Source organism: Balaenoptera musculus, chromosome 17 (assembly GCF_009873245.2).
Source record: "Balaenoptera musculus isolate JJ_BM4_2016_0621 chromosome 17, mBalMus1.pri.v3, whole genome shotgun sequence".
Taxonomy (NCBI): Eukaryota; Metazoa; Chordata; class Mammalia; order Artiodactyla; family Balaenopteridae; genus Balaenoptera; species Balaenoptera musculus.
The window spans coordinates 16,052,833-16,064,433 of record NC_045801.1 but is presented as its reverse complement, the minus strand read 5'-3'; the positions used below and the strand labels follow the sequence as shown (position 1 = coordinate 16,064,433).

At 47.1% G+C, this 11,601-nt stretch overlaps 1 protein-coding gene across 2 annotated transcripts; it reads right to left on the bottom strand.

Moving 5' to 3' along the window:
• Positions 1–448: 448 nt before the first annotated feature.
• Positions 449–10,126, bottom strand: KLHL38 (kelch like family member 38). 2 transcript variants are annotated; one of them, XM_036829810.1, is made up of 4 exons: positions 9,935–10,126; positions 7,879–9,471; positions 2,915–3,020; positions 449–1,583 (listed from the first exon to the last, which is right to left on the bottom strand). In XM_036829810.1, exons 2-4 carry the CDS (start codon positions 9,229–9,231, stop codon positions 1,294–1,296), a joined length of 1,749 nt encoding a protein of 582 aa, XP_036685705.1. In that variant the 5' UTR covers positions 9,232–9,471; positions 9,935–10,126; the 3' UTR covers positions 449–1,293. The 2 variants fall into 2 exon arrangements, with proteins under 2 accessions (XP_036685705.1, XP_036685706.1); XM_036829811.1 differs by lacking the exon at positions 9,935–10,126 and having other exon boundaries at positions 7,879–9,641.
• Positions 10,127–11,601: the final 1,475 nt, after the last annotated feature.

The following is an 11,601-nucleotide window of genomic DNA, read 5'->3' as shown; positions in this document are numbered from 1 at the left end:
GGCCAGGATGGGGATGGGACCAGCAGGTGAAGGTCTTCTGTGCCCGCAGCTGAGCGGGGGGCGGTTCTCGACCTCACTGCACGTACATTGCAATGATCTGGGATGCTTTTCAAAAACACAGAGCTCTGGTCCCACCTCTGAGAATCCCTGTCTGTGCATCCCGAATGGGGCGTGGCCCCATTTTCAAACATCTTCCTAGGTGATTGTAATGTGCTAGCAGCTTCAGTTAATTCCCGAGTTTGGGACTGAGCCAGTGTGGGAGGCTCTTTGAGACAAAGAGGGCCGTAGGGAAAGTCAGCCCTGGCATTGGAAGGGCCGTAATTGCTGTAATCTCTGAAGGAATTTGTTGGCTTTCCTCAGAACAGCAATTCTCATAACATTTACCAAATTGAAAATCTTGCTTAATTCTGTAGGTTTACTGCTCCACAGAGGCTAGAGGAAAACATCATTTGGCACCAGAAACACACTTTATTCTGCTGGTGCAGATAATTTTGCAAACACTGGATACTGAGTTTCACATACTCTTCTGGAATTCCAATGCACTACATCCTAGAATGCAGAGAAACACAGTCATGGCAATTGCTCTTGCTGCCACCTGGACCAAGTGCTTCCAGAAACCCTCTTGGGTGTCTTTGCCCTCTCATTCTGAATTTCTGTGATGTTCTGGGAAGATGTGGTTTTTAATCAGCTTAGCATTTATTTCTTGCTTTGGGGAACCATTTCTATCCCATTATACGCAGTTCAGATAGGTTGTCAATGACAACCATTAACCCCACCTCTGCCCGTAGAGACATGACCCAGGACAAGCCAACTCTAGTAGCACAATCTGGAAACAGTGATTGGCTCAGGAGGGAGGCATGGAGTTCAAAAAGGGCCAATCAGCATCGTTTTGGGAGGCAGTTATTATATGGATAATGGTAAAGTTCTTTCCCAAAGATGCCAAGCTAGAGAGTGTGGGTCTGGATTTATCAGTTGCCATTGTTCTCACACTGTGTGGATAAAGAAGCTTATTTGTAGAGTAGAGCCTAACAGAGATGAGGTAGAGAAGGAGGGAGGGAGAAAGGGAAAGGGAGAGATAAAAGATAGAGAGGCAGAGACAGAGATAGAGACAGAGACAGAGAGACAGTGTTCTGTCAACAGTATGCTTGGTCCCAGGCCTCCAGGCTCTGGAACTTTCCGTTCTGTGGGCTCTCCCTGCACCCTTCCAGGGTTAAGCTTTTTGGAGTTGGGTTCTGTCTCTTGCAACAAGAGCATCTTGACTAGGACAGATGACTTCTCAGTTTCTCGTGGGCCTCAGGGGATGGTGGAGGGGTGAGGGATGCACCGGAGAGTGAGGCAGGCATGGTCAAAGAGCTTATGAGGCAGCTGCCCCTGGGACGTCCAGGTGTCGGTCTCAGGGTCGTAGCAGTCGAAGGAGGCCGAGTCCTCGATGCTACAGTCTGTGGTCAGATGCCGCCCACCCGTCACGTAGAGCTTGTTCCCCATCACCGTGGCCCCGTGGTGCATCCTCCGGTCTTTCATGTCTGCGCATTTGACAAATTTGTTGGACTGAGGGTCATAAGAAAGGATCCTCCTTGTGTAACCTGAAAACCAAATGGCATATCGACAAGGTCAGTGATGCTTATTTGGGACTGGAGGTCAGCAGTCCGGGGACCTGTCTGATCTCTGTCATCGCCTAACCCTGAGGCTGGCCTCTGAGCTAAAGCGTGGAATGTTTCCGTAACCTGCCCAAGGTCTTGTGTGTGGCAGAGCTGGGATTTGGACCCAGATCCATCTGACTTCAGTCTCTGCATCTTAACTCGAAGTGAGGGCAACACTTATGTCATTCGTTCTTAGATTGAGAGCAGAGATTCCAGTGGCCTTCTCAGCCTCGTTAGCTTTTTCATCTTTCTCATATGCTCATCCAAGAGCTTTAACAATCCCAAGACGGAGCCTTTGGGAACTCAGAAGAGGGTCCCCACGACAGCCCTATCTGGTGGGTACTCTTCTGATCCCCATTTTACAGATCAGCACACAGAGGCACAAAGAGATGAATAACTTGCCTAAGAGTGTACAGCCAGTTAGTGACAGAGTCAGGATTTGAACCCAGGTCTATCTGACCCCCAAACCAGCCCTCTTAACCATAGTATTATACTACAATTACAGAGAAATTATCCCTTAGCAGCTAATCTTATTTACAACAGTAAATGTTTTTTTGAGTATTTGCCCCAGGTCTGGGATAGTGCTAAGTGGTTTAGATAGATGAGCACATTTTATGATCACAACTCTGTGAAATAGGTTCATTATTTCATTCCTTGTTTGACAGGGAGAAACTTCTGGATGAGAAAAGAGCTTTGTCAAGTCATCCACACTCCCCTAGTTGGATGGGTGTACTTTTATTATTTTTTTTTAATTTATTTTTTATTTTATATTGGGGAATTGTTGATTTACAATGTTGTGTTAGTTTCAGGTGTAGAGCAAAGTGGTTCAGTTATGCGCTTTTAAAAAGACTGTCTTGGGACATCCCTGGTGGTGCAGTGGTTAAGAATCCACCTGCCAATGCAGGGGACATGGGTTCGATCCCTGGTCCAAGAAGATCCCACATGCCACGGAGCAGCTAAGCCCGTGCGCCACAACTATTGAGCCTGCGCTCCAGAGCCCGCGAGCCACAACTACTGAAGCCCGTGTGCCTAGAGCCCGTGCTCCACAACAAGAGAAGCCACCGCAATGAGAAGCCCGTGCACCGCAACGAAGAGCAGCCCCCACTCGCCACAACTAGAGAAAACCCACACGCAGCAACGAAGACCCAATGCAGCCATAAATAAATAAATAAATAAATAAATAAATACTGTCTAGTAGAAAAACATCAGTGACCGTTTTCCCATGGGAGTTGCCAAGTTCGTGTCCAGCCTCTCGATCTTCTGTTAAAACTCACCTCCCACGATGACAATCCGCTCCCCAAGTACCACGGCAGGCGCACATACATTCTTGATCATTCTCGTCTCCATTTTGAACCACGTGTTTCTGGAAATGTGATAAACCTGACAGAGAAATATAATCACGGCACTGCATTTTAAAGTGATAACGTTTTTAAAAGATAGAAATAGTAATTAAGAGGGTGAAAGAGCGGTGATTTCTCTTTCTTTTCACTTTTTTTCCCAGTTCTTAAAATGTAGTTATCTTACTGTCAGTAAACAAAATGTAATTAAATAACAGAAAGAAGAATGTTCCCAGAAATTGGTCTTTATGTGGCCCTGTGAGCTCAGTGGCTGTGTGTCTATGGAATGGACCGAGGGTTAAGTGTTTGTAGTATGTGTTTGCTTACCTTGCTTGGGACATTTCTTTCCTTTCAGTGAGAAATGGAGCAACTTGGACATGCGTAAAACCAGTGATTTTTCAATCATTTTTATTTCTGGCTCATGTTTAAATTTCTAAATGTTCCAGTGTATCCGAGAGGCTCTTAGGGCCAAGAATAAATTTGGGGTTAAAGGAGGAAGGCTTTTGAACAGCAGGTCATGCCTTAAAGTCATTAGAATCCTAGAAAAAAGTAAGCATGAGAAAAGGAAGAAAGAGCAAAGAGGTGGAGGCAGGATTCCTTGGCCTTGGTCTGAAATAGAGTAGCAAATCATGATTCCCAGAACACGTGCTCCTGTTAGATCCCTCAGTTTAAAGTTTAAATGTCAAATGCCAATTAGTTCATTACTGGCAGAATTTAGCACAAGAGATATAGGATGGACTTCATATAAGAAACGAAGGAACAAAATATTCCAATATTCTTGACTGGAAATTCTTTCTGTACAAAATATTTTTGCCGCCATATTTAAGGCCTTATATTTTATCATTTTACCAAATTGGATCTTCACAACCATCCTATGATGTAGATACCATTACTTCCCTCTATTTTCCAGATTAGACCATTGAGGCTGAGAGAGGTGAAACGACATGCTCAAGGTCACACAGCTAGAGTAGTAGAAGAGCTGGTCTGATTGAACCCAGAATCCATGCCTTTATCCACCACACTCATGGCTCTGCTTGGGGCCATGGAGATGTGGCTTTTCTTTCTTTTTTTTTTTAATAGATTAAAAAAAAAGCATTTACTATTTTAATTTGCTTTTATTTCAGTATTAGTAGTGTTTAAAGATATTTGGTGATGGTTTGTATTTTTGGCTGTGCCCCGCAGCATGTGGGATCTTAATTCCCTGACCAGGGATCAAAACCGTGTCCCCTGCAGTGGAAGCATGGAGTCTTAACCACTGGACCGCCAGGGAAGTCCCTTTTATAGATTTTTAAAATCGAAGTATAGTTGATTTACAATGTTGTGTTAGTTTCAGGTGAACAGCACAGTGATACAGTTTTATATATATATATATATATATATATATATATATATATAAAACTGAATTCAGATTCTTTTCCCTTATAGATTATTACAAAATATTGAGTATAGTTCCCTGTGCTATACAGTAGGTCCTGGTTAGTTACCTATTTTATATATGTGTGTATATGTTAATCCCAATCTCCTCATTTATCCCCCTGCCACCCCAGCTTTCCCCTTTGATAACTATAAGTTTGTTTTCTATATCTGTGGGTCTGTTTTTGTTTTGTAAGTCAGTTCATTTGTATCTTTTTTTTTGGTTTTTTTTTTTAGATTCCACAGATAAGCAATGTCATAGGATATTTGTCTTTCTCTGTCTGGTTTACTTCACTTAGTATGATAATCTCTATGTCCATCCATGTTGTGTGAATGACATTAGTTTATTCTTTTTTATGGCTGAATAATATTCCATTGTATATATATACCACATCTTCTTTATTCATTCATCTATTGATGGACATTTAGGTTGCTTCCATGTCTTGGCTAGTGTTAAGTAGTGCTGCAATGAGCACTGGGGTCATGTATCTTTCTGAATTATGGTTTTCTTCAGATATATGCCCAGGAGTGGGATTGCTGGATCATTTGGTAACTCTATTTTAAGTTTTTTAAGGAACCTCCATACTGTTCTCCATAGTGGCTGCACCAGTTTACATTCCCACCAACAGTGTAGGACGGTTCCCTTTTCTTCAGTGTGGCTTTCTTGATGGAGACTTTCAAGACTGAAGCCCTCTTGAAGTCTCTGTCAGTCCTTAAAGTTGGTGAAGCATAGAGGAGGCCACAGCTAGAGACAGGGGCAACCACAATGGCTGTCAAGCCTCATGGTTTCATCTGCAAATATGTAGTGAACACTCTTGGGAAACATGAGATCCTTGGAGGAGAAGCAAACACTGGTTGCATTTTACTTGAGTAATTGGCTCCTGGCTTTCTGTTCTCTATTAGCTTTGGGGATGGTTTCAAAAATAGATTAAACATTTGTTTACAATCCTCACCATACCGCCAGAGAGGATGAGGCAAGGACAACAAAGGATGATCTTTGACCCATGGAGGAAGTGATACTTTGTTATGGTAAAGGATTTGCTTAACGCCATCCAGCAATAGGGGTAGAAAGAAGGCCAGGGAGAAAGGTACAGTACACACACAATTTGCACAGTAACGCCATGGCAGTCTAGTCCTTAAAAAGAATGCTTGCGTGCAGATAAACCATCCCATGAAGAAATCTTTGAACCTATACTTGAAAATCCAACCTACCCCATCAAGTAACCCCAAGCATTCATCTTAAACGATATCTGAATGAGTATAATTTCCATTACAAAGCTAATGCTAAGTAGATAAGAAGAGCTTCCAAATTAATACTTTCCCCATTTTCCCCTTCTCATGACTGCAGTGTAAAAGAATCACTCACATGTTAGTGTTTTGGTTTTTGGTTTTTGGCTGTTTAAGCTTGTTTAATTGTCCTAAGCATTTCTTGATGAGGTAGCTTAAAAGCTTTTGTGAGCTTTGTATTTATTCTTAGGAATAGGTAACAATTTTGTAATGTGAAATCATCAACATAGTTGTTGACTTTATTTTGAAAAATAGTTTTAAAAAAATGTAGGAGGGGCTCTAGCTTTACACAGAAGCTCTTTATTATACCTGTGTTGTGTGGCCAGAGCTTGGAGGGGGAACAGAACATGTCTCCCTTGGCTCAAGTAAATGAGTGGGATTTGGAACAGACTTAGAATCTGCCTAGATGGTCAGGGAAGAGTTGACAATATGGGCTGGAGAAGTGAAGGAAAGAGAAAAACAAGAAAAGGATTGCATTGAAATTATCACTTTTCTCTGTTTCCACTGGCACCAACTTAGTCTGAGCCACCATCATCCCTTGCCTGGACTTCTAGAAGAATCTCCCAACTCTCCTTCCTTTGTCCACTCAGGCCTCTTCCAGTGCCTTCTCCACAAAGTGTCCAGAAGGAAATTCTAAAAATGCAAATTTGACTACTTCACCTACCCTGCTACTCTTAGGCTTGAACCCCAATTCCTTGACAAGGCCTGGAAAGCCCTGCCAGATCAGCCTCATCTCCACACTCATCCCCCCAGGAATGTTCTGGAATTTCTGTACGAGGGTCTCAGGGGCAGCAGTCTGGTGGAGGGGGTTGCTTGCGTGGCTTGGGAAGGGGACTGAGAGAGATTATGGGGGGACTGACCATCCCCAGCTCCGCCTTGGTGCACAGACTTGCTGCGACCTGGTCATGCTTTCGGCTCCTCCAGGTGAAGGGCCGCGCCCCTTTCTGCTTCAGGGCCTTCGTGCCAGCTGTTCCCTTACCAGGGAACGCCACCCCTCCCTCAGCAGATGAGTGTGACTCCTGCTCCAGACGCAGGCTCACCTGCTCAGGGAAGCTGCCCGCCCACCTCTGTCCACGTCAGAGCCCTCTGTCCGCCCTGTACGTCCTCCTCCTCTTTCACTGTTCATTCTCACCTGCCTTCTCTCTTCCTCTGCCTCTCTGCTCAAGTCAGCTTAAACCAACCTCACAGAGTTCCCTCCGAAGTTCCCTGAACCCTCACACCCTCCCCGATTCCCTCAAGACTGGTTTAGGGCACCCCTTATGCTCTTAGAGCACCCCTCTATTCAGCATCTGAATTGCAGTTGTCTCGTAAGCTCCTGGAGGGTAAGTGGGATTTACTGCTCATGTCCATGTCCCCAGGGCCTTCTCTGTGGTTAGCACCCAATATAACTCCTCTAAATGAACAGAGCAGATCTCAGGGGCCTCCTTGATTATCTTTATATATCACGTAGAGGCTTGAAGTTTTTCATATCTAGGTGAACTGCAGAGATTAGAACTTGTGTCAAGGTGGAAAACACCCAATATTCTGACATTTTGATCTTTATTAATCACACTTCTCAGAGAGCTTGTCAGTGACATTAGCATCCACCTGTCATTTAAGGCAGGGGTTCCACAACATGACTGTGCCTTAGAATCCCCTGTAAACGCTTGTAAACAGTAAATGTCAAAACCCCATACATAGAGGTTTTGATTCAGCAGATCTGAGGTCAGGTTCCAGGGGATTTGGTAACAGACTATGGACCAGTGCTTGGGAGTCTTCTTTTAAAGCCTTACTGATTTTGGTTAGAAGCATCTGCGATATTCCTATAGGACTTCACTATCTGGCATTCGATGTGTTCTAGGTAGAACCTTTAGATGTACTTGATGTACCTCTGTATGTATTAATCTTACACAAAAAGAATTCATAAATGGATAAAATCTGGCTGAAATTAAACTAACTTTCTTCCTTCCTTCCTTCTCTCCCTCTCTCCTTTTTCCTTCCCCTGCAACTGACAAGCATATATGTATGTATTATATGTATGTGTGTGTATGTGTATGTATGTATGTATATATATGTATGTGCTTGTGTATGCAGTGTACATGTACATGTGTGTATATGTATGTGTATATGTGTGTATGTGTATATGCATGTATTTGTGTATGTATATATGTGTGTGTGTGCGTGTGTGTGTATGTGTAGCCATGGTGGGAGGGACCATTTACCTGGATAAGGCGCACAGGGTTCTGCATGATGTCCTCTCCCCCAAAAAGGTAGAGTCTTTGGTCTTTCACAGCGACTGCAGGGTGGAGGACCCCCAGTGGCATGCTGGCCATCCTCTCCCAGACGTTGCAGATGCTGTCATATCTCTCCATGGAGCCCATGACCTCGTGTCCTTCTCCAATCCCCCCGATGGAGAAGATGAAGTTCTTGTGGGCGGTGCTTCTGTGGGAGTAGCGGGCTGCCAGCATGGGCTGCCCCAGCCTCCACTGATTGAACTTCAGGGAGAAGATGTAGACCTTGGGACTGGGCACACTGTTCCCCGTGCCCACCGCCATGCCTCCCAGCAGGTAGACGCTGCGGTGCAAGGTGACAGCCGAGGCTTTATACAGCCGGGCCGGGAGTTTGGCAAGGCTCTGCCATTGGCCGGTCTGTCCGTCGTACAGCAGGACGTCCCTGGTGGTCTGCTGGTTGTCCTTCCTTCCACCCAAGAGGATGAGGAAGTCTTGGTAAGAGTTTCTTGGGGGGACATGCCACAGAGGCTGGAGGTCCGGGGCACTGGTGGTGCTGTACAAAGAAAACATCTGCCTCTTGGCTGTCTCCAAGATGGTCTGGCAGGGGGGCGAGGACTGCAGGAGGGCGTCGTTGGCGATGAAGTGGTAGAAGAAGGCTGGGTGGACATACTGCAGCCTGACCTGCTTGAACAGTTCTTGCATGTATTGCTTCCGGGTCTGGAGGTCATGCTTGATCCAAACCATGAGGGCCTCGAACACCTTCTCCTCTTCCGCACAGAGCCCGTCATCTCCCAGGTAGTCCCTCAGTTCCAAGGCACGGAGCTCCTTCAGATCAGCTGATGCGGCCACCTCTGGGAAGTACGTCAGGGCCACCTCCCTGGCTTTCTTCCTGAGGGTCTCACAGCTGAAGATTTCAGAGAGTCTGGTCACGGCCAGGCAGTTGCTGGGGGCCAGCTGGCTCTGTAGGAAGGAGGAGCAGGCCTCAAGCAGCCTGGGGTACTGCAGCAGGGAGGCGGCCTCCAACAAGGGCAGGACGGTTTCCGCTGTGATGTGCGCCTCGCCCGTGTACGCATACAGGATGATCCGCTCCAGAGTTGCAGAGTCGAGGCCTTTCAGCTGGACTTTGGGCTCGCTGCTCTCCCGGAAGTTGCTGCAGAACATGGCCCTGAAGTAGGGGCTGCTGGAGGCCAGCACGTTGCGGTGGCAGGGGACCTCCCAGGCCCCAGCGCAGATGCTCACATCAGTCAGGATCCTGCTTTGCCTCAAGCCATTGAGCTGCCTCAACAAGTCAGAGGAGAAGTCATGGTCTTTGAAGAGCAGCCCATCTGGCGATTCCTCGTCCATCCTACAAAGACGGGGAGAAGTCCCAAGAGGGAGCACGTGCTGGAGGGTTTAGCTGCGGCGGCTCCAAGACTTAGAGCACCTATGTCCATTCACCAAGACGCCTGTGGGTATTGCCAAGAATATGGCTCAGGGAAGATCAGAAAGGGAGACCACCTGTGGCGTGGGCCTCACAGCTGACACCTCTTTTTTTTGGTTACGATTACTCTAAAAGGTAACAGGCAAATAGCATCTGCGGACAATCTGAGAAAAACAAAACAAAACAAAAGAAAAACAAGAAAAAAGAGAAGGTGGTTGGATAAGTTGGGCAAGTTGAAGGCGGCAAATGGTCACATGGTCTGAAATGTTAACCTGAAGCAAGATGACAGTCTGTGCATTTGACCAGCAGAAGTCTGTGAACCTTTCTCCAGATTCTCAGCATGTCTGTTATTTAGTAAACTCATCTAAACATCTTTCTGGGTGTTAGTCATTCCCCATGTCATTCTGGGGGTGTGGCCTCTGTAACAAGACAGAAATGAGGGATGAAAGTGGACCTTTGAGATTTTTTTTTTCTTTTTTAAAGCATGACTTCACAGAGTCTTGTGGGGTTTGTTTTTAAAATGAGATAAATAGAAAGCAGAGACCAAACAATACCCTGGACAGGTTTATTGGATGACATCTGGCTGTCCGTCTACCTGCAGAAGAATTAAACATTCGAGCTATTTACCTTGTTTTGCTGCAGTGACATCCACCGATACCTGCTCCGGCTGGTCCCTCCGGAGAGTTTCCACCTCTCGCTCCAAATGAAACCATAAACCCAGGCCTTTCCTTCAGTTGGCAAATAATTTGTCCTGGGAGAATTCTGGACTTGTTTATGCTGAAGGTACTTTCACAGTTTTCTAGACCTTTGTGAAAGAACTGCTGGGCAGGGAGACAGTGTATACATTCCAGGGCTAAGAATAGTTGCATATGTACTTTCCACTGTTATGACATGTGACTTTCCAGTTGCCTTTTGCAGCAACCCGAGGGCCTGCAGTGCCGGCGCATGCCCACATGCCTTGTTTCTTTGGCAAGTGTTTACATCGGCAGAAATAGATCTGGAGGAACGGCTTCTCTTAGAGAAGACTTTGCTGCCCACTTGGACACATCCCGAGTCCCTTGTCCTAAAAGTGCCTGGGAATTCTAGATGTCTGTAAACAGGTTGCCGTGACCTGGGGAAAGTCACTGAAGATAGTCCTGGGCAAGTTGAAGGTGGCAGATGGTCACAGGGAAGCCAGAACATGGGCCCAAGGGTGTTGTTTAGTGGGTCTCTATTTCCTACTGTCTGCTGGCAGGATCGTTGCAGAGGGCTGAGAGTTCCTCCTCCAGGCTCCAAGGTGATGGTGTCTGTGATGAAAGTTGTTTTAAATATTTGTGGAGCATCCCAGAGTTTCTAGACTTGGGAAAGACCAAACCTTTATTGATCCTCCTTATCACAGGCGCTTCTGTTTTAAAGTGGCAAGGGCAGTAGTCTTGTGGGTCATACCTGCTTCTCACGAGACCCCTGCTGACTATTCTTCAGTTAGTTTTTTATAGTTCAGATTTGCTTTTCTGTTTTATTTTTCCATTTTCTCCCTTCAGGGAGGCTTGTGCTAGAGAAAGGAGGCAAAATATGTTGCTCCAGGAGAGGGGGGTGGGTGGGAGAGAGAGAGAGAATGAAAGGAAGAAGAAGGAGAAGGAAGAGGAGGAGGGGGAGTGGAGGAGGAGGAGGGGGAGAAGAGGGGGAGGAAGAAGAGGAGGGAGAGGAGGGGGAGGAGGAGGGGGAGAGGGAGGAGGAGGAGGAAGAGGAGGAGGAGGAGGGGGAGGAGGGAGAGGAAGAGGAGGGGAGGAAGAGGAGGGGAAGGAGGAGGGGGAGGAGGAGGGGAGAGGGAGGAGGAGGGGGAGGAAAAGGGGGGGAAGGAAGAGGAGGGGGGAGGAAGAGGAGGGGAAGGAGGAGGGGGAGGAGGAGGCGGAGGGGGAGGAGGAGGAGGGGGAGGAGGGAGAGGAGGAGGAGGAGGAGGGGGAGGAGGGAGAGGAAGAGGAGGGGAGGAAGAGGAGGGGAAGGAGGAGGGGGAGGAAGAGGAGGGGAAGGAGGAGGGGGAGGAAGAGGAGGGGAAGGAGGAGGGGAGGAGGAGGGGGAGGGGAGGAGGGAGAGGAAGAGGAGGGGGAGGAAGAGGAGGGGGAGGAGGAGGGGAGAGGGAGGAGGAGGGGGAGGGGAGGAGGGAGAGGAAGAGGAGGGGGAGGAGGAGGGGAGAGGGAGGAGGAGGAGGGGGAGGAGGGAGAGGAAGAGGAGGGGAGAGGAGGAGGAGGAGGGGGAGGAGGGAGAGGAAGAGGAGGGGAGAGGAGGAGGGGGAGGAGGAGGGGGAGGAGGAGGCG

Coding starts and splice junctions, on each gene's coding strand:
- KLHL38 (XM_036829810.1), bottom strand. CDS start 9,231: ATGGACGAGGAATCGCCAGATGGGCTGCTCTTCAAAGACCATGACTTC. Junction 3,021..7,878: donor ACCCTGTGCGCCTTATCCAG/GTAAATGGTCCC, acceptor TTTCTCTGTCAG/GTTTATCACATTTCCAGAAA. Junction 1,584..2,914: donor GCGGATTGTCATCGTGGGAG/GTGAGTTTTAAC, acceptor TTTGGTTTTCAG/GTTACACAAGGAGGATCCTT.